The sequence below is a fragment of the Atractosteus spatula genome, chromosome 12 (genome assembly GCF_055471065.1).
Source record: "Atractosteus spatula isolate fAtrSpa1 chromosome 12, fAtrSpa1.hap1, whole genome shotgun sequence".
NCBI classification, from domain to species: domain Eukaryota; kingdom Metazoa; phylum Chordata; class Actinopteri; order Semionotiformes; family Lepisosteidae; genus Atractosteus; species Atractosteus spatula.
Window position 1 is genome coordinate 3911273 of NC_142717.1, and position 27295 is coordinate 3938567.

Below are 27295 nucleotides of genomic sequence, written 5' to 3' on the forward strand. Positions count from 1 at the left end.
TTTTTCCTCTCCCTTTTCTCCCAGGTGTGAGCATGAAAAAAAGTGGCAAGTCACTCTGGTCATTTTTAAGTTTTTTTTATTACAGTAGAATATGAAAAGTACCAATGAATGCATTGCTGATTCTCATACAACCCCACACAGGTAGGTTTCAGTGCAGAAAGACAATTTTTGAACTTTAAGAAAGTCATACCCCCCACCTTTCCCTCATGCCCTAATAATTAATGGCAAACAAAAGACATGCCATACAGAGCCTTTCAAGACATAAAGCAACATGACAAACTAAGAATTCTGTCCTATGACCAGCAGAAAGCATAACATCTTGATTGCAATGAAAAGAAAATTAAAAATTTCTTAAAAAGTCAACTTAAAATATTTCCCTTTAGGATTCAAGAACCATCAGGGCCTCTAATTAAGACAACTAGAAAATACAAAAAAAACATGCAAGCTAAAATGAAAAAAAAAAACCCCAAGCAAAAACAGGACCAGAAACTAGTCAGCCGAAGGAGGCACCAGTTAACTCTTATGAAATGCTTTGACGGACCACTGGCTTGAATAAGCTGAAAAAATACTCTTTCCCCAACTTGAGTACTTCAAGATTACTGTATTTTTCAGTGTTTACTGTGATTGAGTAGCTAAACATGGGCAGCTGTTCGGTGCTCTAGTCAGTGTGGCAGTGTGAGAACTGCAGGGCCTGTGAGGTAAAGAGGAAAGACTCTTGCTATCAAGGATAATATTAAATAAGCATAAAGGTGAAGCAGTTTTCAGATGCGACCATTTACTGTTTTCCGCCACTTCTGACTCTGAAATATCTCTATGAACAAATCACATTATTCATGCCACAGGGAGTGGGGGGAATAATGATATGAAAATTGCTGTAAGAGCTTTGATTAAAAACCTCCCACAAAACCACAGCAATGTGCCTTACAGTGAATACAAACTGGGGGCTCCTGGTGGTTTTTCGATGACATGGCTCGCAAGAAGACACTTCACAGTAACTTGTGTGCTACGTGCATACAGGTGCAACCCAACATTTGAATGGCACAAAAAAAAAAAATGAGGCACATCAGGAGCATCTTCAAGAAGCCCCAAATCAAAACTATCTAAAACAAAATAATAGCCTCATGGCATAATATGCAACAGTTTGCTTTTATATGCAATTTTTCTTGTCACAGGCTTTGCGTATTTCCAGGTAACTCAGCCTTACGGGACACCTGGAAAGCACTGCCCGCGTGTTCCCTCCTGTCACCTGCGCTGTTCACAAGATCCTTCAGCAGAAGCCCCTTTCCCCCCCATCAGAGTCAAGTGGTCTCCACAACTGAATTCTGAGTCTTTGAGGAGTCACCATCGATGTGTTTCAAAGTAATAGGTCTGGTTAAGAGAACGTCGTCTTAATAACCTTCTCGCAAAAAAATAAACCTGAAAGACTCGTTTCGAGTAAAGGTTAACAAATCTATTGCAAGAAAAAAAAACCCAAAGTAAGAGACTCGACAGCTATAGCTGCAGGGCTGTCCAGAATAAAAGCGCTCTTTAAAATGGGGGTCCCTTTGCAATCAGGATGCATAACAAAGAAAAATTCTCTCTCTAAAGAAACCCGTTATCATCTCATGAACTCTCTGCACAGCCAGGAAGCAGTTTTCTACAGTTCATTTCAATCCATTCCCAGTACAACAGCAATAGAACAATATTTTTTTCTATATATTCAAGTTACACAATAGATATAGTAGTACACAATATATTTCATTACTGGCCTTTTATTTGCCTGATTCAGTTTAAGGCTGTGCATCGTTTACTTCGTCGTGGTAGAGGCGTCTTCCAAGCTGGAATGAAGAAGCTGCAGCATTAAGCAGGCGCTGCGAGATCAGGGAGAGGAGGCAGAGGTGGGAAAACAGGCTTCGCTCTCTAACCCCTTCCCAACCAGCCCATCCCCTTCCCCCATAATTGTGTTTTCAATATGAAACAATTTATACACTGAAGTCAGATTCTAACATTTACTTGGATTTGCTCAGTGATTCCTGTAATGATGTTCGATGGTCCACTCGCAAAAGAAGAAAATCTTTCTCCAGCTCGTAAAAACGTCATGGCACTCTTTTCACTTTAAGATGACATGGTAACCTTCGCCATTTTCAGCTGCAGCAAGAAAGCAGAATTAGAAACTTCAATTACACAAAGCTCAAATGTTACATAACACTAATGTACTTATACATCTTGCCATGAGTGTTCTACAAATTCATTTTATGGGTAAATGCAACTGAAAATATTCCATCAAAAGTAGAAAATACACTATTATTATGAGTAAAACAGATTTTTAACAGCAAGTCTTTATTTTGAAGACTTAATTCACAACACGTACCCATTTCTGACATTAATCTGGCAACAATAACTTAACTATAAAAGCAATTAATTGGTTATCAAAGGGCTCAAAGAAATAAACAAATACCTTTTAATGTGCTGACTGAAAAGCAGCTTTCATCTGGAATATTGTATACCATCTATAAAAAAGAAACGTACAGCTTATCATTACAGAAATAACAGACCTAAAGAACATTTCCATATATGTCATAATACAATAAGGACAGAAATCATTCTCTAAACGATGGGTGAAAATATCATCAGAAAGCTCGAGAATATAAGAAGGCTATGAAGGAGGGGAGGCCATGTGGCCCATTACTACTTGGTAGTAAACAGATCTGATGATCCCATCCAGCTGTTTGTTAACAAAACAATATAGCTGGGTATCTTGAGAATAACCTTGGCGCAAGTACAAAAACTGTTTCTTGAAGAACAGAGATAAGATACACCGTAGCACACAATGGTCTTGTTTGGCAATGATATTGCAGTGTATTGAACATTTCACTCATACACAAAGGGCCTGGCAACCTACATGTGTGTGATTTAGATAACATACACACCAGTTATGTTGGTTTCAGGATTATTACCAATGTTCTGAAATGTTTTTCACGATGAAGTGGACAGAACGCACTTGGAGTGTGCCGCAGGGGAATTGCTAAAGGACATTTCGAATCAGATTCTGAGCAAGATCTGGGGTTCAGGCTAGGGTTGTGTGGAAAAACAGCTGTATGACAAGGCGAGCTGTCCCACCCAGGAGTTTAATACATCATAACATGACTGGTTAAATCAATCAAAAAGACCATTCAAAGAAGCAAGGCCAAGACGACGATACCTGATCACTGAGGAGAATGTGTATGCCTGTCGGACCCTGCCTATAAACATGATTGATCTGACTGGGGGAGATGTTGAAGACGGAGGCAATTTTTCTTGTTAGCTCACGTGCTGTCATCTCCTCTAAGTAGAGGGCATGATACACTGGGAATAAAGAATATTAACAGGCTACAGAACCCACATGTTTTTTCAATGACAAGATGACGATACCAAAGGAAAAAAAAACAGAAAAAACACACGCATCACTGATTTGCATCAAATGCAACAATTCTAAACACTTTGCACTCAACATACAGATAGCCAAGAATTAGTCATAAGTAGCCCTAGTGAATATTTTCCTCACTAATGTGCCTTGAAATCATACCATTGTTTACAGCACGTTATTAAAACATTCGATGCAGTGCAAACAGGACAGTTGTATACCTTTGCCGCTAGTTGATGAGAAGAATTCCACTAGTTTGAAATCCTGATTGCACGCCCGACCGTAACTCTGCAGCTGAAATGTTTTTCTTTTGCCATTTGATACGGAGTGCCCCTTATTCCTTCTTCAGCACCGCTCTTACAGCAGGTCTTAAGGCCATGTAAAAAATAATAACCCTGTGCTAAAGAACAGCTATTACAGGTTGCTTACCATATATTGCACTATTGCTGTGTTCCCCATTTTCAGTCTCATGACAGCCATCCAGCAGCAAAGGCCTTTTAGTCTGAGGTGTTTCCTGACACACATAGACTGTTAACCGAGGCCTGATAGACCTGTAATAAGTCAGAACACATTGTATTAGAGCCACAGCATGGGCTGATGAATGTGTAAAGAAAAATTCAAATTCAAATATTTTTTTTTTTAGTTAGGGCAAGGCTGGAACTGGAAGACAGGGGTTTGGTTACTGCATAGTGCATATACAAATTTGCAAAAGAACTGAAACGTGTCATCTATTTTAGAACAAGAAGAATGGAATTAAAAAGACTGAAATTCACAAAGAAGCTAGTTTTACACTGTAAACAATTGTAACTATTTAAGGTTTTAAACCTAGGAATATCTAGCCTTTGCTCAGAACAAAATGTACCAACATAGCAGTACAGCAAGGATTATTAACTTGCCAATAACTGTTTGCTAGATGCCAAAGCAGTCTAACAGCAGCATTGAACTAAGCGCTAATAATTTAGAATATTGTACACGATCTGATCACCGTGTTACAGAGACGTGTACTCTTGAATCAGTCGAGAGAAGAATGACAAGATACTTCCCAGGGTTTAAAAGAAGGCCTATTTCTGGCTCGCTAAAAGTACTAACCCTTGTGAGAACTGAATAGAGAAGATGACAAAGATTTTAAACGTTAAAATTAAAAACCCTCAAGGGAATAGACAGAGTCGGTCCTTTGGATTTCTTCAGAACAAGGAAACAAGAAGACAAGGAAGCTAAAGTGAGGCTCATTCACAAAACGCAGAAAAGGAGGTACTTTTTTAAACAGAGGACCGCGGCATGAGTCTGGAACACGCTCCTCAGAGGCAGGTTATGGTTTCAGCAGCATGAACTTTGAGCTGAATGGCTACCTCTTATGGGTAAACTTTCTGATGTACTTAAGCAACACTTTTCAAGGAATTCCAGAGTGCTAAAAAACTAGGACAACCGTTTCAACTAGCTGACATCACCACCGCAGCAAACTGATGAGAAAGCCTTTGCAGCTTTTACTCTCCGTCTTCACTACAATGTCTAAAAGCAAATACCATGATTCAACGGGACAAGACTAGTGAAGACCATCACATCAGCTGGCAGCAAGCCGGATTAAGTCATATTACCTTGATTTAAGTGCATTAAACAGTCGAATCCCATCAGCTGGGCCACAAATTTGAACCAGATCCTCTCGTGTCAATTTAAGCAAATCAGATCCTTTAAAAAAATCCAACAAATAAATGTCAGCCTCATAATCCTACAAATTTTACCACCACATTAAATTATCATAACGTAACAAATTTGAAACGCCTCTAAATTATTTTTAATGACATTCTGAAATTCAAACTGAGTATTCTGACCTATGTTTTCAGTCATTACTGCAATGAAATGGGAGAATACCCCACTTTATACCATGACACATAAAAAAATAAAGAAATTATTTACGCACAGCATTCAGATCATACTTAGTTCACAGGAATTCATAAGAATAGAAATTATACCTGAGAAGTTTAAAAATAGCCTAGTGTACGCAGCAAATCTATTCTTGTGTAGCCACTGCTGACTTTCTTGTATAGAGGCTGTAGGACTAAGTTGCTAGGAGAGAAGGAAAAAGAAAATTAATTCTCCAGAAAGTGTATTACCATTTTTAGATCCAAATGTGAAAATCCTTACAAATAAAGAACACTTACTTCCATAGCAACGTGGCCAGTCACATCTCCCTGATGATTTGGTGATGAAGAATTACTACGAACAGAAACAAACATTAAAATTAAACATGAAGATATGAAACAATACAAACAAAACAGAAATTCATAAACCAGATGCTAAGAGATTTGAATCATCATGAAAATTTGTAACAATCTGTTTAGCAGCAACCTGTAAGCCATGCTTTAGTTCTTGAGGAGTGACACACCAATACTTCAATGGTGGACAGCCCTGTATGAAACCAGCTAGGCGCATGTTGCAGGTAATAGGTAAGAATATGCTATATTACGTTTAACTAATGAGATGCATATGATGAATGTATTTGTCATTCCATCAAATAGCACTCAAGCTGTTTTTCTGTAATAAAGTACCAATGAAAGGTTTGTAGATTACCCATAAACTGAAGTGTTACCAAAATGTTGTGTTGAGGATTACCTTTGTAATGTCTGCTGTTTTTCTAGTGTGATAAAAGCACAGCAACTCTGTGAATTTCAAAGCAATTGCACAAAAGAAGGGCAGTTGCTGATGTACCAACGATGCCTCTGTTACCTTAGCCAGATACTAGTAATCTGACATTTTTTAAAAAAACGAAAAATTAAACCCAATGTAAAGACTACAGAGATTCATATTTGTAGATATGCTTTCCAGTAAATAAAATCTCCTTCAAAATAGCATGTCTGCTTCTGTTTAGTTACTTCCAGTTTGTACTTCAGAACAAGCATTTCAGTGTTGACTGGCGACTAATCAATTTTATGCACAAGACATCTTGAGAAATTGTTACTCCCCACCCAGGTCAAGACATTTATGGGACTGTTATCATGCACTACACAGCAGCCGCATCATTACCAAGCATTTTAGATGTATCGTAACGCTGCATGCAAACAGGTTCCACTGAAAATATTCAGGTATATCCGATCAGCTGTTTAACCTGCAGCTGATCAGACTGAATAAAAATGCATAGTGCGATGAAGTACGCTGGCAGTAATTTAAGAAAATCTGCTGTAAAAGACAAACAACGGCTCATTGGCTGAGAAACCAAACTACTACATGGCTACTACAAACCCCGTTGTTCTCCGATTTGTTTACCATTTACACAAACATATCCTACAGAAAATTAGTCTGAGGTTCCACAGACCATTTCCCAAATATGTAGTAACTAACTCTGATGCTTTGCAAGTGGACAGGGCTGAAGTGCTAGAGGTGTGTGCTGGAATAGGCTGTGTGGAGATGGCGTGATCTTAGTCACGTGGTAATGTCAGATAACCAGTTTACAGCATTATGTAAAAAGAGAGAACATCCGCTACCTAACAGGAACTCTCAAACAAGTGTTCATCAAATACTGCATTATTCAATATTACACTTCTAATAGGAGGTTCCAGAGGACAACCTGTTCGGTTTCAAATCATTTGATTTTTATCAAATGCCATTCAGTTTTTAAAATGCATTCTTTGCTCTACGAGTGTAGCGTGTACACGCATCACAAATGCAATACTAATAAAAGGCCCGACTGTTACCTGTCTGGGACAGTGTAAGTGTTGTGTGCTGTCGAGGTAAATGCTGGAGTAGCTGTCGGGCTGTTATTCACGTAAGCATTGTCTGGCCAAGGCGAACACTGCAGTACAGAAAACACAAATACCCTGGTTAAAGAAGCACTTCTTGCCCATGTATGCGTCTTTAACAAACCATGAATATAATGAAATGCATTGCAAGACACTCTGTTACAGCTACAGCTCATCACACACTGAGGCTGTCACAGTGAGACTGAAACTCAACTAAAAAGTCAGATGAAAAAACTGCAGTAAAAAAGTAAATTTAATACTTTTAGCAAAATAAACATTCTTCTCTTAATGTTTTCCAATGGCCTCACAAACACCACTAACACTAATCTTGGACTACGGGATGTTCTTATTGAAGGTAAATATGCTTAGGACTAATGCTAACACTGGTTTGTCATACAGCAGACCCTGTCTAGCCCTTAATCAATCCAAGATTAGTGCTAATCAAGATGTGTGAAACCAGCTCTTAATGTAGTTATTTGTTTAAATCTATAGGGCAATTTGGACTTGCTGGTCCTGTAATGTGGTGCTGTAGAGTTAAATGAATTCATGTCACAGCATTAATATGAATCTCGGAATGAATCCTTACCACTGTTATCACAGTTTTATCAAAACTTTTTCCTGCCTTCAAGACAAGTGAATTGTACAAAACATGTACTCTTAAAGAAGAACTACATAATATGCAAGTAATTCCCCTACCAGTTTCAGTGCTGTGTTCTACAGTAAATGATGAGGACAATGTGTTTATATGACAATGAACAGTCACGAACTGTGGCTTCTCCTGACTTGTCAATGCCCTTTTTTCCCCTTGAGCTTGAGTTTCCTCAATTAAAAACAACCATATATAAAAATATTAGGTTTACGTAATTCCCCGCTTAATGAAATTTGCATTCATCAGTGCAATTACCCAAGTGCACTGCTTTAAATCAAAATAACTGGTATGAAAGCAAAAGAACTTAGTGTATGATGACTGAATTGACTTAATAGCGTGTACAAATACTTTTCGGCACCACTGAATTTTGAAGTGACAATCATCGCCACAGATCACAACCATTCAGTAATATACAAGCTGAAGAAAAAAGGGCTTTAACATCCTTACAGGTAACACCAAATTAACACACAAAAAAAGAGAGCATACCAAAGGAAAACAAAAAGAATTCTCTCTTGTATTCCCAGCACCATTGAGAGTGTTAGATTTAGGAGTGGTTTCACACATCCAGTGAGAGGGAAGTACAAGAGGCTGCTAAGCGAGGGTTTCCACATGAGGTAGCCAGGCTCAAGCCAGGCCTGTTCACAATGGAGTGGCAGAAGCCCTATATCTAACACTTTGAACTCTGCACCACGCGTGAATCTCACAGTTAAAAGGTAAGCAGAAGTCCTTACACTGCCTCGCTTTGCCAGAGAATCACCGCAGTCTGCGGGCAAAGTCCGCTTGCTGGACTTTTTCTGTTCATGTTCAACTGCTTCTTCTATTATAGGCTCAAGCCTCATCTAGACAAACACCAAAGACTAGGATCAATGTTTTAATTACACAGTGAGCACATGTTATGCAGCACCACTTCTATACTTGGACAGAATTATCCGAAGCCGTTTCTCATGATTATGGTAATCACGATGATATTAACCTGATGAGGCTTCGGCCGTGCCAACAATGCTTATGTGCCCATAAGTCCAGACTGGCTGTTCATTTTAATTCAACGAGAAAACTGTTTTGTTCTCATTCCACCCAAATATTCACAACATTGAATTTACAAGCAGTGAATAGGTAACCTTAACTTTTAATGAGGATTATGATGTCATAGTCCAAAGATTGCTTCCAAAGAAGACTTGGAATCATCTACTGTAAACTAAAAAACAACGAAGCCTTCGATAAATTGTGACACCTGGAAAGAACATATTTTCAATAAAAATGTACTGTATAGGTCACAGACATGTTTTTCTGCCCATTTTGCTTTTAAGATTAAAAAATGCTTTTTTTAATGATCGATAACTGCATTAATAGTCCACTGTCTGAACCTCACAGCTGACAGCTCGGTGTACACACTTTCTGGCCTCACTGCTTCCTCTAATTATATCTGTTTTTGTATCAGAATCAGTGGCACGCAAAGGCTGCCTAATTCATATTCTACATCTTGGTGAGGACACACTCTTAAAGAGGGTAGGGGTGACAATGTTTTACTTCAAATATAGTAATTTTAGGGGTTTGAATGATAATTGATTTTTTGAAAGATGTAAAAAAGTGGAAGGGATAATCTCTACAATTAGGGTTTCTGCTCTCAAACTCTAACCCTGTTCAAGCTCTTGGCTTAGTCTCCTTTGGCTGTTCATTACCTCAGACAGGATGGTTGTGTCATAAGAAGGCTGGTACTTTTCTTTCTCCTGTGCTGTCCTCTTCTCCATCTTTTCTCGGTCGGTTTTCTGCTTCCTGTCCGCTCCTTTTGGCTATTCAGTCAGATTGAGGAATGGGAGAGTCACGCCATGTGCACACTGAAGACACTTCGCTGGCTTGCTCGTACCACTGCCTCCCCTCACTAGACCCTCCCCCCCACTCGAAAGCCACATCACAGGACACAGTCAGATACAGGATTAAACAAGCACTTGAAAACATGGCAAGTAAACCTTTGCTTTTCGTAGCCACCAAGCTTAAAATGATATTTGAGTGTATAAGATCTTGTTAAAATTGCCTTGAAATACATCATAATAAAACTGTTAAAAGTGCTCCCTCCCACTGACTCGTGCCCTTCTGCAGCTTGCAGCTGTGCTGGTTTCGGGTTTTCAAGTGCAGCTGTAGAATGCTACAGAACGGACCCACTTTCTCACGTGTAACAAACAGGCTGTATCCAGCGGAAAGGATGGCAGGAGGGATGTGCGAATTGCACTGTGGTCCTTAGCAGACCGAGGGAATCGCACTAGAAGCGTGCAGCCGTTTCTAACAAGACCCCGCAGAACTGAGGGTGGTTTCTTCCCCTTGAACAATCCAGGCTGGGGGAAACTGTTACCTTAAAAACCTTGATTTGGCAGCTGGCGGAGTGAAGGTGATCGGTGTACTCTCCACTCTCGTTCTGCTTGAAAGTGTCGATCTGAATCCGAAAAGGCACGCCCTTTTCCCCACCATGCTTCCTGGGAGTAAACTCTGTGCTAATGCAGTGCACCTGCAAAAAAGAGGTCAAGTGTTAACTTCCCACTTAAAATAGCCGAGGTGTCAGAGCTCTTAGAGACACTCTGGTACCTTGCCAGCAAAGCGAGTCTAAAATTTATTTTTGAAGGAGCTCAGATTTAGAGCCTCATCCACATACTCGGGAAGCCTGTTCCAGACACCCACAACTCTTTGTGAAGAAGCAGTTTCTATGCTGCCCTAAATGAACTCCTTCAGTTCACAGTTCTGAGCCCATTCCTTGTTTCATTAGAGTGTAAAACAGACTTGTCGATACCTACTGAGGTTTTTAGAGGGATCAAACCTCCTCACATTTTCCAGACCAGGGGAGGCTGGTTTCTGTCTGGGGGGGTGGTCCCCAGAAACAAAGCAAAGTATTCTACTACCAGTTATAGCAGTGTGTATAAAATCAGCAGTCTCACACTGCTAATCGCCTCCGACAACACTTCTAGAAAATGCTGAGAGCCTCTGTTCTAGACTGAGGGGATCCAAGGTCCTTTACCCTCACTTTTCTGATCTAAACTTGACAATCCTCTCGGGCCAGGAAAGATTCTTCTTGTTCGCCTTTAAGCTCTTTTCAAGGATATCACATCCTTTTTGGAATACGGTAAAGGAAAAGAAGACAATATTCCAAATGGGATGTGGGAAGCGAGTTGTAAAAGGCTCGAGCACAGTGTCGCTTGATTCAGCATTCTGTCTGGTTTTGGTGCCTGTCCCACAATGCCTTAACGAATACGGAAGAATCTACATAAAGACCCAAACCTTTTCAAACCCACACTGGCGGCCTCTTAAAACGCCTTGGAGTCGAAATACCACTTTCCTTTCCTACCACTAGAGGTCACCACTGCTTTAACCAAACTTGAACCACTCGGAAGGACAGACGGAAAATAATTCTCTCAGCTCAATACAGCCTCGTGTGCACTGCACGCTCTGTGCGCCAGCAATCATCATTATAGAGAGATATGTACGTCTACTCTACACTGAACAAAAAAACAACTTTGCATCGAGGCTGAGAAAGGATAGGGCTGTGCAAAGATGAATCTGGAAGAAAAGCTATGCCACAAAGGATAACAAAAGTATTTAAACAGGAAAAAAACATTTTATCCCATTAACCCGGACAGATTCCAACATTGCTAAGACGTGTCTCTGAATGGGGATTTGCTACTTTGTTATCATATTTCTCCTTCCTCACAGGAGGTCTTGCTTCGAGACAGAAAGAACAGGCTATTCTTTGGTTATTTTAATCCTTGAGAAACGGACGCCTACGAGTTCGACAAATAATTTTTTGAATGATCAACTGATTCTAAGACCCCCCCCCCCCAAAAAAGTTATGTGTGCAGTTATTAAAGTCCTTTATTCAATTAAGTGAGCGCAGAGGCAGAACGAGAAGCACACCTAACCAGGAGAGAGGGCAACAGTTCTGCTCAGAAGTGTGGGTAATTAAGTCATCTAATGACTGGAATTTACACCACACATTTTTAGTTACATCTGCAGTGTACAAAAGCAATTACTGTAAAGGGGAAGGCGGCTGGAAGATGAATCCCAAGACCAGATATACCTGGACAAAGACTGAAGTGCGCTTCGAGAGGTCCCACAGGAACTCTGCAGCGTTGAGCTGAGTGGGGTTCGTTCTCGGGTCGATTATGCCCACAGACATCGGGATATCTGTACAAGAAGAAAAGACGCGCCTGTTTAGCGAAGCAGGTGACTGATGACGACAGCTTTAGTAAGCAGACGGGTTCCCTAAAAGTGAACATTCAGTAAAGCACAAAAAACATTGTGGAAAGTTCAATATTTTTTATTTTATTCTTTCAAAATACTTGACATCAACCTTAGCATGGCCCACTCAGTCACTGCCCTCAGGAATAGCCCAGGTGCACTGAGGCACCCACCCTGTCTTACACAGGTAAATGGAAGCTGGCTGCTGGTGGTCAGACTATGTTCGGCATGTAATATTTTCATCAGTTGAGGGAAGAGAAACTAGTTGCAAAGACTTCATTTTTTCCCCCACAGGAATTAAGAACAATTTTTCTAAACGCAAAGAACTCGGTGCTTTTCGTAGGACTTAAGTTCGCAATCAAAAACAGAATCACACCACAATTTAAGGTGTCTTAACACATCTCTGAACATTTTCAAAAAGCAAAAAAAAAATTCTCAAAAGGGCAAAAAGGAACTGCTGTGATGACATCGCTAGAAGGTAATTTTCACTATAAACTTTTTGTTTAAAGAGACTTCTGATAAAGACATCAGCTTTTATATTTACGTTTACCGACAACCGATTTGAAACGCCAGTGCACAAGAGCTCAACTGTAAGGAAAAGGATCCATGCGAGGAGGAGGAACTTCTCCATGCGAGGAGAAGGGATCCATGCGAGGAGAAGGGATCAGGGCTGGTTTGCTCTTGTTTCATACCGATGTCCAGGAGCCGGTCTCCGGGGCGATTCCACCTCCAGCCCTCCAGCTGCTGGTGCTCCATGTACTGCAGTCTGCGATCGTGGAACACCACTCGGACTATACTCTGCAGAACAAGAGAGCATCCAGCTCAGGACACCAAGCAAACGCGTGGGGGTGTTTTCCTGCTGGTATCAATACATAACTGTGAACCCTCTTCTAAGGAAACCCCGTTCAAAATGTGTCAAGACATACAAACCAGTCGTAACAAAGCCAACAGCTGATATCCCTGCATTGAACTGAATCCAGGATTATGCACAGTTCCAAAATATGTCAAATACTGGTAGTATTCTTTATAATTTCTTACACTTATATAGCGCTTTTCTGGACACTCCATTCATTGTACATCAGTGAGTATTAAGGAACACGTTTAAAAAACAAAAACCAATATCCTACAAAAGGCAGCCCCAGGCTTATTTTAACAACCCATGTTGGAAAAAGGACTCCAGCAGAATAAGCAGGCTGGTTCGCTGGCAGTCTTGGAGTTCTATATCCACTCACTCAGGATAAACACAAAAGAGGTACGGAAGATAAAAGGACCTACCTTTACGGTCTTATTGTTGAGTTCTGGCAAGTCTCCCACCTTCCGGTTGTCGAGCATTCGGATTTCATAAGACTGACCTTGGGGGGGGAGGAAACTTTTAAATGAGAGCCGGATTTCTTTTACCGCTGTGTAACCATGCAAAAAGGATTCACAAGAAATTGAGCTTGCGCAGAAAGATTTGGGATCTGGGTAATTCACAGGTGAATCACGATAACCTAACCTGCACTTCAATCTGAAACCCTGATCCTCTCGGAGGCGCTCACCTTGGTTAAGGTAGGTGAGTGTTTCGTCATGCAGTTTGATGGCAGGAGAGGTGGAGGCACACAGCACATACTGGAATGGAGGGTTTTTGGTCTCATTTTCTGGGGGAAGGTTTGCATCTTCCTGCTTGAATATAGGTAGTGCCAGGACATCACTGGGCAGAAGAGAAAGCAAATGTTTATTTTCCTTTACAGATGAAATGAAACCACACATAAAACATGCACAGCAAAGGAAAAGTTATGTCAGCAAGAAGTTTTAAATAAGTAGTTAAAATAGGCTGTTTTCCCCCTCAAACTTTCAATTATAAACAAGATTCTTGCACGACAGCTTCTTGAGCTAGCAGAATGTCACAGTATTAGTTACACTCAATTATATTTGTATGAATACTCTTTTTGCAGTAGATGAACTTCCAACTTTCTGATCGCCATTGTAACTCATACCTAGCACTGATTTTAGAATGCGTGAAGAACGATACCCCTGCAATCAGCGAACTAAATATTTTCTATTCACTCTAGAGCAGTCTTAATTGGAGGTCCACTACATGGGACACAAGCTACTGCATTTCTGCCGAGCGGAACTCCTTGCATTGTTAAGTCATAAATAAAAGGCTTCACTATTGTTTAACACTGTTTCGGGTCATCTAGTTTAGGACTTAAATAGTAGAGGAGACCAATATTTCACATTCTTAAAATGGGGGAAACAGTTCAGTGGTCATATAATAAACATCTACAGCACTTAAAACAATTCTAATATACAACCTACTACATGTGCCCTTGCACTAAGTGCAAAGCTTAATTTGCTTCTTCGCTAATCTAAATTGAATTTAAAAAAATTTATCTAATCATTTCAGAATAGGGAATGATAATTAGCCTTAAGTATTTCACAAACAGTTCAGTTCACAAACGTCTGCAACAGTTTGGCACTATTTACTTAAGTAGTGTCAAACTGTTGCAAATATTTGTGAACTGTGCTGAAGATAAACACTTAAGGCTAATTACCATTCTCTGTTTTAATGTACTGTTTTTCTGTACTGTGCTGTTTTTAAGAGTAATTTATTATATAAATACTTTTAGGAACTAGATTATGTCTTATGCTAAATGAGGTTTAAAACCATTTGTAGGGTGCAGGTCACATTTGGGCATAGCTACAGTATATTAAAAGGCATTTATAAAATACAAATATGCAGCATTATTTACTCAAAAGAAAAAGAATATTAAGGTTGTTAAACAAGTTCTTCTTATACAGTGCGTTGTAGAAGTATTCACCCCCTTCTGAGGAAATCTTGTCCTGTACCGATCAAATTTAGACAATTTCAGATTTTTGTGTTTCTGTGACATCAAGTTACCATGGACAAGACAATTTACTTTTGTTCTTGAGCACAACGTTTCATGAACTCCCCGCTGTCTCTGTGAAGGATACTGGGGTACTGAATTATCCTGTGCGACTCAAGAAATAACGGTTATCTGTGTGTGCCTTCTGCGATTCCCCCCAAAAGAATCCTGCAATCAATTGATTATCCATGATGCTAAAGCTATACGAAGGTTTATTTACCTCTTTGGGTTCCCCACTGAAGAAATGAAAACCAGGACTGACAGAAATTGTTGCTTGATCTTAACTCCCCCCCCAGTTTAACACATGAAGAAAATGCAGTAATCAGATGCTCAGGGGTTAAAAAGGATCTGGTTTGCTACCGACGAAGGAAGACAGCTGCCCTGCCTTCCAGCTCATCTCCCCACACAGAGGACGTGAAGAGTGAATCAGACACTCCAGATTACAGAGGAGAGCCATCACGGGACACTCTGGAGTCTAACGACAACATCCTTGGCAACGCCGGACTATTTGGGTCTTTGGTTTGTTTATATTCTTAACCGCGGACGGTGGACACTGCTTCAGCTCTGCTAGGAGGGAGGAGATACCATTCTTATGCACCTTCTTGTGAAGGCAGTGAAGGGGGGCGGGGGGCGGGGGGTTGGGGGGGGGGGGGGGGAAGGCCAGAGAGCATGCATGTGGCCCAGTTCCAGAACCTGTTTATCCTTCTGCAGCCTCCTTCCTGCTGCTGCAGCGCACCCTCCGCAGGCTGGAGACCTTCTCCTGTGCCCATCATTTCCAAAGCAAAGTCTCCCCTCCCGCTACCACACACCGCCTGACAGCTACGCACAACACAATCTGGCAGGCAGTGCCGATGATCCCCTTCCTGATTCTCCTTGACCTCCAGGATGTTTCCTCAACCATTCACAGCTGCTGTACTCCACCCACCGAGGTGCACCTTTTACACTCCACAATTCACATTTATAATAAGTGACGTAACACAACACTGTAAAGGCTACAAACCTAGAAGTGCAACCATGCTCCTGGCAGATAAGTAGACTTAAACAGTAACTACATAATAACAGATGCCAATACAGACAGCTTCCCACCGCACACACTGCGCATTTTAATATATTTGGCTTATGTTACCTTCAGTTCTCCAATTACAGATTCCATCAATTTTCTGGGTACAATACAGGTAATTCTGAATTTGACTCCATCAGTGAGTGGCACAACTCACCGGTTTTCTTATAACATGTTGCCTTTCAAAAAGTACAAAAACATTTGCACTTTTGAGAATAAACACTGTTTTTGGCAAAAAAAATAATACAGACTTACAAAACAGTGAATGAAAGAGAAGCACTAACATCACAGTTAAGAAGCAGCAAATGTGATGAAGAATGCATTCAGTTCTTTCATTTAAAACCTAAATGGGATTATAGAAACAAGATTAGACCAGAATATACAGTCCCTTTTCAACGCTACAAATGTAGTACAGATCTGTCACTCCATCATTAATTATACACTAAATATGTGCAAGACTAATGGAGAAAACGTCTGCAAAAGTTGTAACTAGCTTACTGGGCAGAAAGGTTTATACCTCCTGACGAATGTCACACAAATTGTGAGTTGAAGAAACATTCTTCTACATGAATTCCCAAGAAAGACCTCAACGCAGCAAACGCTCATAAGCACAAGCACCACATGCGGTTATCTATTTCCAAGCTGGAAGCTCGGCTTCCTCTGGATCTGCCTCTGCTTCCTAAAAAAATAAACCGCTGATCCACGCAGTACTTCTGTTACAGTGCGTGACTTTCTGCTCTGCGCATCCCAGTAATTTGCTCCCAGAGCTGTGCTGGCAGTACTTTGAAGATGACATGCTGTTCCGGACCAGTTCTCCGGTGCAGACAGCGCGCGCCTGCGTCGAGCGGACCGACAACTGGAGGCGGCGAGGGAGAGAACACGGGCAACATCTTGACAACCCTGCAGTACCGCTCGTCTGAGAAACGCCTTCAAACATGACAGGCAGGGCGACAGTGGAAGGAAAGCAATATCCTTCCGGCTTCATCATGTGAAACGCTGGGCCTACACCCTAGTAGAGTGTTAACTTTTGTTACTGAACTATAGAAACAACTTATCTATGACAACTAGTTAGACCTGCATGTCCTGGAGCTACACGTGGCGAAAATAAAGTAAGGCAACAAAGCAAAAGATTTTTATTTTTAAATAACATCATTTGTTAATTTGCAGAAGGTTTTCAATTGTCTGTTCATCATAATAACACTTAAACAATTACCCAGCAGATGAATCGCTTCACAATCTGTTGCTTATGTTGTAAGGAGAAGACCAATTTATCACTTATTTTCTTTGATACATTTGGCCATTTTCTAGGAAAATTTACAGTTGACCTAGGTTTCAAGAATAACAATCTTATCAAACTCCACACTTTTTTGTTTTAACCTAAAGGCTCTCCCAGAACAGGGTGATAGCACTATCTTTCCTGTGTCGCTTTTCTGAGCTGCTGGGTTTTCTTCACATTACATCACATTACCCGTGAAATCTGTAACTATTATGATGTTTTAAAGCAGTATGCTTAAAGTGTGCTGAAATATGCATGATATGCTGATGGAAAAAACACTAAAAAACACATTTCACTAAAACCAGCAAACAGAAATTAAATTCTAGTGATGGCTTCATGGGCATGTCTTCAGTGTTTATAGAAAGCAGCGCGCTGTAGCTTTACAATGCACTTCTTTTTTATTACAAAGCCAGCATCACTTTGCAATGCAAACCTGTTGACGACAATAATTCACTGAAGATGTCAGTGAGATACCATGTGAAGACCTCATGTAAAGATGATCACATCTGTTTGTCTTGGAATGACACCAGTTCATACATTGGCAGAAGTAAATTCTTCTGCCGGAAATCAAAAAAGTAAACATCTTATTGAAGCGTAGGAATCCTCAAACCCCACCGGAAAACTCATCATGAAATCCGGCCTAGCTAAGTCCCAGGTGGGAACTGGAGTGACCGTTCTTTAAATCAGCTGCCCATGTAAGGCCATGTAAACATAAAATAAAAATCTCTCCACAATCAAGCTAAAGGCAGATCCTTTTTAAACCACATTCTTTTGCTTTAGATGCTAGACCTGTGACAGGAAAAAAAACAAACCCGTGACCTGGGTTTTTAGTGCTGTACATTAGGCTCTGGGTTTTGGTCTCCTGCTTTAGGGAACAGCTCACCAGAAGAAGATACTGAGTTGTTCTTTTCCTCTGTGGACCACATGCGTGTTGATTCCTTATTCTGCCAGGGACAGCATCTCCATCTAATCCAAGATGCGGTTGCTAAGTGACTTCCCCACCTTAGCGATGCGCCTAACCAGCGTAATTTAACAGTGGGTACTGCTTAAGGGGGAGGTTAAAATATTTAACAAAACCGTGAGTATAATTACCTTAAAAACAAACCTGTGAGATTACGGGAAATTGTTTTACTGAACCCAATGTTAAGAGAACGCTTACAACCGAAGTCATTAAACCTGCGACACCCACATTCTTCCAAGACCAAAAGTAAATTCTGCCAAAAAAGCATCATTTTGATCTGAATCTAATCTGATTCAGAACATTCCACATCTTTCATCGTTAAATGGCACTGGTACTTAATCTTTGTCTTTCATAGACATTTTAACGGAGCCCTTTATCACATGCTGATCAGGAGCAGTGTCTGACCTAATGTTTTTCCTTCTTTATGTAGAAACAATTCTAAGGACTTTTTCAACTGAAACCATAACCATTTAAGATACCAGTTCATCCTGACAGGTAAGTGTGTATTTTGGACTTTTAGCTTTAGTGGTGTGTAGAGAGAACCCAGTGATGTTCATGGTGAGGAACATCTGGCAGGGAGTCAATTAGATCTGTCTGCTAAATCATTAGTGACTATAACACTTCACATGGGCTGCTCATACATAATTCAGGCTGTTGACAACTCGGAATGAGAGCTAAGATTTGCTACATGACAAACTTGGCTTCATCTCACACAGACTAGGCTGAATTAAGGGCCAAAGTTGTGAAAATGTCAGAAAACAACTTTCAAAGACAAGTCTGCAGTACATCGTTGATGCATATAAATCCTCCTTGTAAAGGATTTAAGACAAAAGGTATCTGGAATCTTTACTGCCTCTTCCAAACTGCTTCTGGTGGGATTATTGGTGCAATATGTATAAATAACACTCCCTAAGGAGTTCGGCACCTGGTGTCTAGACACACCCAAACCACAGTCCCTGGACTGTTACCAACAGACTACAACACAGGAACATGAGAACGTCTATCCTAGGGGCAAACAAACTGCAAGGAAGAAAACCGCCACACGTTTCATGAAAATGACGAGAATGACTCAATAAAGCATCTCAAGTCACTTTTGTTCTGTTCGAACCGCCCACATGGGAACTATTAATCTGTCAACACACAGCCTAAGCACTTCTGTGAGTGCAGTTGTGATAACGGGGCAGAGGGATTCCGATACGAGAAGAACCCTTTCCAGGGGTGCAGACAAGGCTTGGAGGACTATTTTCAAGAGAGTTTTTTTTTTTTACTGCCGGCTGTATTTCTGTGCACTAAAGACCAGCTCAATGATTGCAGTGAAGCCTGCAGCTCAGTTATAAAGGCACAATTAGAGAACAAGTAGAGGTTTATTCCGCGCTGAGAAGCGAAGAAAGGAAACACGACGTGTGTGGAGGCTGTGGGGCCTTCTTCGGGTCTTCCATTAAAGAACAGATGCCACCCACAACTAAAACTGCAATGTGCAACTGGGCCCTTCCTAAGGAAAATAAGGGCACCCTGTTTGGCACCAAAAAAAACTGCAGTCAATTCATATAACATATAATGTTGATATGGGTCGTTAGGAGAGTAGATCACCAATTATTTCTTTTTTATATATACACACATACACACATTAACTCTCTCGAATGAACTCAGGCACCAACCCGACCTTTCATTTGCGCAAAGGAGCCTGGCACAAGCATCCAAAGCATTCGGGTGGAACAAATTATATATATATACACTCTAAGGGGCGTTCCAGCTTGCCCTGTGAAATGAGCTAACCTACAGATCCTTCCCCCGGGCTCATCACAAGCAATACACGGAGACACGATGCGTTTGCTTCAGAGCTCTGCCGTGGCGCCCTAGCTGGTGGTCGGCTGTGCTCCTCCAGCCTGTCCTATACGATGTGCGAGGGGAAAAGAGCACCTCTGACACGAAACTGCATTCACCCACCCACCCACCCCGACACAGCAAGCACGCAGAAAGGACCCCCCCACCCCTTCATAAAGCGACCCGCTGACCGCACAGGGATGAAGGGGGAGGAGGGGGGGGGGGTTTCTGACCTCATGCTGTAGGCGCCAGCCCCCAGTTCTTGCCCGATTCCGGAAAGACTGGAGTCGAAGTCGTGCACCAGGCCGGACTCGATGGCGGCATCGTCCATCTTCAGGACCCAGGCCATCGCCCCCAGCTCCTTCTCCTCCGGGTCTGAACCTGCGGGCTCCACCGTGGCCGCAGACGTCGCGCCGGGCGGCCGGGGAGGAGGAGGAGGAGGAGGGGGGTGTTACGTCAGGCGGAGGAGGCCAGCGACCCGCACGATACCGTAGGAAATGCCCGCCGGCCACGACCCTCTAGTCACGACCATCATTTAAAGGCGGAGCGGGGGGAGGTCAAAACGCGCCCGGGACCGAGCCTTAAGAACGTGTCTCGGTACTGCAAATAAAAATGAAACCATTTAAAAAAAAAAAAAGGAGAAAGAGGAGAAGCAGCAGCCGCCTCCCTGGTTCAGGCCGAAACAAAGCGGCACACCATGGCGGCCGGCCGGGTTAAGTGCAGGGCGAGGCCCTCGCCGAGAGGCATCTACCAGCGGCACACACAGCGGCCAGGGATCGCCCGGGGTCTGGACGCCGGCTCCCGGACGGCCGCGTCCCCGCCGCCCTGCAAGGCACAGCCCTATGCGCTCCTGGCCCCGTCTCTCCTCCGAAACCCCTCTCCTCCCTTTCTCATCGCGACCTCGGCCACAGCGGGGTGGTCTGACCGCCCTGGGCCGGCTGTGCGCGGCGCCAGAAAGAAAAATTAGAAGGGAAAAAAAAAAAAGGGGCGTATTTCCCCGCCGGAGCTCGGCTAGGCTTCCTTTAACCCGCGGAGAGTAACCGTCGCGGCTCTTACACACAACGCCAACATGGCCTCCCACGCTCCCCTGCAAAAAAAAAAAAAAAAAAGCCCTTCGATTCCGACACCAGCCGCAGGGCGGTGAGGCCCGCCGCCGCGCTGACCAATCAGCAAGGGCGCCCCGCTCGCGTGGCAAACCCCTCCAGCCAATAGAAAGTCTCCGAGGGAGGGGAGGCCCTTGGCGGTAATTGGATCCGGATTCAACCGCCCTTTGAAAGACGCGAATGTAGTCCAATCACAGTGGAGAGGGGGGGAGGGCGGGCTGCGAGCGCGTTTCATTGGCTGGATCCTCCGGGCTTGTCTCCGGTTGTTAGGGCAGCAGGCGGCCAATAGCCGTTTTCAACGATTTTTTTTTTAACTTACGCCCCTTCTGCGCAGGTCGGCTGTGATTGCGGCGGTACTGTAGAGTAGTGCCTTTTCCTCTACCCTTTATTTCCTACCTAAAATCTAACCTTAGTCGTTTCTAAGCGATTTGAAAGGTTGAAACTAAAAAAAAAAAAGGGGGGACCCCCTTATCAAACGTTTCCGTTTTTGTTTAGTTGATTCCCCATAAAATTTGATTCCGGCCCAAACAGCAGGGTCCCCCGGGAAAGACCAGTGCGACAGTGGCCGGTTCAAGGCTTTTCAAGTCCTTCAAGTCTTTTTCAAGTCCTTATAAAAAAAAACATGTTTGCCCTGCCTCAAAGTAGACATGTCGCGCCTTTGTAGCGTGACAAACATTTAACTGGGATGGACCGACCTAAAAAATGGTAATACACGCCCCCAGCACTATCTTATAATAATATTGTCGGAAGACACGGAAAACATGATATATGTAAAAAATACAATTTAATCATATAACTTACTTATTACCTCTGGCGGTTAACTGTTTATTTTTCTGTTTGTGTTTGTTCTCTTGTACCTAATTTGATCCTCTGATTGTATTTGTATTTGTAAATTCTTTATACATTTAATAAAAAATTCTTTAAAAAAAATATTGTCGGAAGACAAACGCAACACCGAGCTGTTCTTCGTGTAAAAACACTGCCACCCTCTGAGTCAACTAGCGCAAACTACAGTACATGAAACGGCACACTTTACAGCCAGGCTAAAACAGGGATTTGGTTTTCGTATCTTTCGCTGTCTTCCAGTTCTCGCCTCCTGGGAGACGATGCCTTCTGACTCCTTGCTCCGTGATCTCCTTGCCTATTTTCAGGTCGTACGAGTCAGTCAACACTTCGAAACCCTGCCTTAAACACGACTTTTTACACGCTAGGCTCCAGTTATAGTTTACCGTATTCATTGGCGACGTACACGTGTCTCTTATTAATGGTTTTTCGCTCTGCCTTGTTTGATTGTGAATCGAAAATAAATTATTGAAAACGTAACAGAGAAATTAATAACGATTTCCTGATCCCATGGAGTAAAATGACCATGAAATACACGCATATCCATCGCAGTATCCGTCATTGACAGGACACACTTCCTGTCTCGACTACAGATCGTGCCAATGTCGTGATACCACAAAACGTTGGTGTTGTTAGCCCCATTCCTCCCTTCGCTCAAGAAAACAACAGATCATTCACCCATCCGTTTTCATTTACTGCTTAGTCCTACAGCCTCGGAGCCGCAGCCTCACCCTGCAGACCCGGCAGCCTGGAAAGGACGATGGTTATTCACAATCAATGGTTAATAATAATAATCTAGGACCAGCAACGATGACTATTAAGATCACACTTCCCGGCGGATAAACCAGATGTACGGTAGACTCTCAGGTTAATTTGCCGCCACGGAAACATCTTTCGATATGGTTGCAAGTCCAGCTGCTGTAACATTTAAGTATGGCCTCACCATGGGCGTATTTGACTAGTCCCATCAACGACCTAGTTGATGTCACCGAGGCAAAATGAAATCTCGGCAGCCCCATCATCAACAACACAACAGCTCCGGGTTTGTACGCAAATCTCTCATTTGTAGAGCTGTGCGAAATAAAAATAGTCCACCTCCAGGATATCCTCACCATATACAATAACAGCATGCTTCATTATCAAGACACAGCTCCACTTTTAGCAATAATGCTTAATGTTCATCCCCGAGAGCTAAAGAAGTTTCATTTGTTTTCATTTTTCATTTGCCTTGGACGCTTAATGACACAACCCTGAGAAAAACGACCTGTACAGTCCAGTATGTAGCTACAGACGCCACTTTTGTTTCCAAGCCCGAGCGCGAATAATTCTCTTCGTTTTGCAGAGAAAGCCTACAAGCCGAAGCCACCCAAAACCGTTTCTGGGGAGGGGGGGAAAAACAGCGGAAAACGTTTCGCAACGGGCAGGTTCAGGAAAATGGTTTTAAAACGGCTCATGCTAAACACAGTGACTACAAGTGACAACAAGTCTCAGGTACAGTCAAGAGTACCCCAATAAGGCAAGTGCAGGCGGACTACAGCAGCTGGACCAAATGGCCTCTTCTTGTTTGCATCGTCTCTTGATATTCTCAGGAGACAGTGGGGCTCTGCGGAGCAAGTCGTCTTGGCAACTGTGGATTGGGGTGCAGGGCCGTTTGCACACACTTCGGCCTCTGCAGGGAGAGCAGAAATGTCGGGTACCTGGATATCTCAGCCTGCCGTGCCTTCAGAATACAGTTCCCTGGGGTGAACATTTTGAAAGAAAACCCCCTTTATGCACAGGCACCCACTATGCAATGTATAAGCTCCCACCCCCCCGCCGCCGCATTTACTATTTTAATCAGGATAGCTAGTATTTGCGCAACAAGGGTTAAAACGATGTTTTTTTCCCTCCGTTTCCGAAATGTCTTTGTTATGATTATCAATATTACTTTATTTACTGTCCTTATGGCGTCGTTTCCGCCTCCAGCAGTGTTGTGGCCCGCAAACTGAATCCCACACGTCTCGCCCCAGAGTGATTGTGCAATTTAAAATCAAACCTGCCCGTGGTCCTTCGTTGTTTCAAAGCTTGGTGATTTCAGATGGAAATCGCTACACCTGGGAAATGTTTAAATGGAATACCATTTTTTCCCGTCAAGTACCGTAATATACGTGCGACATTCAATGTAAGTACAGTACTGTGTTATAACACTGACTGAGTGGTATTTTCTAACGTAAAGGATGCTTAAAAAGTTGATGGAAATGTTTATGCAGTAAGAGAAGAACAACTGCAAATATCACACTGATTACTGACCGCAATGTCCTTAGATGAACTCTGCTAACTGGCAGCTCAGATTAACTTGTTGCTTTAGTCGCTCATAGGCGTTAACCCCTGCGTGTCAACACATCCCACAAACGTTCAAGCTGTTTCAGACCCGCTAGGGACATACATATTCGTTGGATTATTGCGAATGTGCTTTCCATTGCAAGGTTTTTAAAGGCTTTTTTAATTTCATGCGACAGACATGACTCCGTCCTTCAAAACGGCGTTTACATGTCAACGATCTTAGAAGTTAATTATTCCGTGTTTGTTTAGACAAGACTTTAGACAAGTCAAATTTAAAATCTGAACTTTTCACTAATCTTAGCACTCATCCTAAAGTTGTAACAATAACGTTATTCACTGTTTATATAAATGTTATATTATGTAGGTCAATGTTATCACTTCTGGGTTTATTAAAGTGGCTTAGTTATACTGTAGGTGAACTTTTTTTTAGTGAATGAACTAATTTATGACAAAGGACGTGATTGCTTTTGAAAACTGCTGTGTATAAGAGCTATTACTGTCAACGCATACGTAAGCAATTATTACATTTAATAAACTGTGTAACATTGTTCGAGACGGGTGTCGTTGATACATGCTGTATACACTAGCTGCGACTATATAAGTAGAATAATGTATGTTTGGAAGATATATCTTAGAAATGTAGTGCTCCTAATTTCCCGAAAAAATTCAACACATCCAGATACTGTTATCTATATCCGGGTGGGAACAGCTTTATTCTAAGGCTGAAAACGTTTTTATTAAAAGGCTTTTATTAATTTTATTAAACCAAAAGCAGTATATAAGAGCGACCCAGGTAAGCAGATATAAACTGTAGCGCAAAGGAAATTTACGGTATTCTTCACACCTTGTAAGCATACGGCATTTGCAGACATTATTTACGAAACCTTTCTATGTTAACTTGAACTGTACTCAAAATTACAGGTCAGGACAAAAAAAAAATGAATGCGCGTCTCCGCTCGGACCGCTTGTAATGCAGGCGGAAATATATTTTGCGAAACCTGGGAGAGTACCAAATCGATTAAGCTTCAAAAATACACCGTGTCGCTTTCTCACCGCACGTAGCTGTTGCCGGCATACTGCTGTTGGTGGTGGTGAAAGAGCTCTGTGTGAGACTGCCAGAAGAGCATTTTCAAGCCAGGCTGCAGATCTTTACTCTTCAGCTGTCTGGCAGCAGCCGGAAACAAATCTCAATCATTGACGAACTAGATTTCTCTTGTTTAAGAACCTCAAGGGGAACCGTGACATGAGGCTGATCCCTCCTTTCAGTTTACAGTCAATAATTACCTAGTGGTTAACAATACTGCCCTCGGGCGTACGGAGAGGGTGGGGTCACACACACACACACAGAGGAAAAATCTCTCTCTTTCCCTGACTACTAAACCAAACACGTGCCTAAAACCCCACAAATGTAGGGGAGAGGGGCTTGTCAGATGTGCAAAGTGTCCGGGTTTAATATTTCCACGTCATCAGGACCGAGCTGTAATGCACTCCGGCCGGCCCCTCGGATCGACCCGTCCGCTGCCGGAGACGGGCGCCAGGGCTGTTGCACAAGGACCCGCATCGTTTACTGGTGCTGGTGGCGGCTGAGAAAGGCGCAGTGTGTCTGGGGGTACCGCCATATCGGGGCAAGGTCTCTTTCGGGAGCAGCAGGGAAGCGCAGATACAAACACTAAAAGGGGTTTGTGATTCATTGAGACGCTTTCATTATCGCCACACTTGGTGTCTGCCTATAATGACTGAACTGCAAAGACGCCTACGCGCTCATGAACTAGTTAACACGGATTTCGTGCACAGTTCGATTTCATAGGACTTCAGCTTTGCGAAATGCAGAGGCCCGAGCAATGGCTGAGGCACACCATCTCTAGCTGCCCAGCAGACCTGGCGCTTCCTCGGATCAACAGCGTCTGAAGGGGAACCTCACCTACTTGCACTTGAGCGATCAGCGAATGAGGACAGTTTCCTTGGACTCGGATGGAAGTTCTTGGAATGCCCGCCAGGAGAAAAGAGACCAGGAAGTTGTTTTAAAAGTGAGTGACACAATCCCAATTTGCCGTTCTTACCATAAACAAGGTAGTGTCCGAGCTTTATCTCCTCCTCAGCTTCACCGCGGTTTCGTTGACAACAGTTGGGGGTGTCGTCGCTTTTCGAGTGCTGGTCCGACTGGTGTTGTGTTCAAAAGTTATTTGGCTGTGTGGGGGGGAAAAAAAAACCCCGCTAAATAAATGTCCCACACTTGCCCGATCAAACAGATTGTAGAGCATTTATTTTTTTATACAGTATTGTTCGCCAACGACGCTATTCGAAATATGATTTGCTCAGACTCGATCAAGGTTATACCTGTGTTCTTGTTACCATAATGTGACATCCGATAGCTTGCTTGCACCCGAAGACATCACTGAACGCCGTGCTGGGCTGATCCAGCTGTGGCCGTGCGCTGGGAATCTGCGCAAATTTGGGGTTTAATACCGAGCGGCAACGCGGAGCTGTCCGCGGTGCTGAACACCGACCACCGCTCTTTTCATCTCCCGCCTGGAGCCGATCCCCAGGAATAGCCCTGGGTGTGTTCTCACACGAGCATGTCATCCTTACACCCCCGCAAGTCAGATGTAGAACCAATCAGGTGGTCACTGCCAGTGGCGTTAGATATGTTTGAGAAGCTCGGGATTTTTGTTTGGGACCGGATACTGTTGAGTTTCCCGAGTCTTCCCCGAACTCCTTCCTGGCGACCCGGTGTAACGTTTGAGGATTTCAGCCGTGACGCGTTTCCGTTGTAAAAGTTTCACGGCTTTCCCTGCGGGCCAGAAAGCGAGTGTGGCGCAGAGCTCCGGTTGGGGTTCGATCATGTGAATATTGTGCCCCGCTTTCAACTTTCACTGGAGGCTTCGGGTCGAGACGGTAGATGGCAGTTACCAGCGGGCAGGTACAAGCAAACCGCAGCCATTCACCTGTGGATATACGAGTACACCCATGGGGTTAGGGTGGGTTTTCAGTCACAGCTCAAGAAGCAATGTCGATGGCAGCACCCGTTTTGTCGTGCAAACGCACTTAGAAGT

General features: G+C 42.8%; 1 protein-coding gene across 4 annotated transcripts; it reads right to left on the reverse strand.

Moving 5' to 3' along the window:
* Positions 1-59: 59 nt before the first annotated feature.
* ubp1 (upstream binding protein 1) lies at positions 60-25447 on the reverse strand. 4 transcript variants are annotated; one of them, XM_088928785.1, is made up of 16 exons: positions 25296-25429; positions 13525-13676; positions 13262-13338; positions 12679-12784; positions 11826-11932; positions 10113-10265; positions 9445-9555; positions 8497-8604; positions 7072-7169; positions 5542-5596; positions 5353-5446; positions 4978-5068; positions 3812-3933; positions 3182-3324; positions 2438-2489; positions 60-2127 (listed from the first exon to the last, which is right to left on the reverse strand). In XM_088928785.1, the coding sequence occupies exons 1-16, from the start codon at positions 25367-25369 to the stop codon at positions 2090-2092; spliced, it is 1581 nt and encodes a 526-aa protein (XP_088784911.1). In that variant the 5' UTR covers positions 25370-25429; the 3' UTR covers positions 60-2089. The 4 variants fall into 4 exon arrangements, with proteins under 4 accessions (XP_088784911.1, XP_088784910.1, XP_088784913.1 ...); XM_088928784.1 differs by lacking the exon at positions 25296-25429 and adding an exon at positions 20208-21087; XM_088928787.1 differs by lacking the exon at positions 8497-8604 and having other exon boundaries at positions 25296-25447.
* Positions 25448-27295: the final 1848 nt, after the last annotated feature.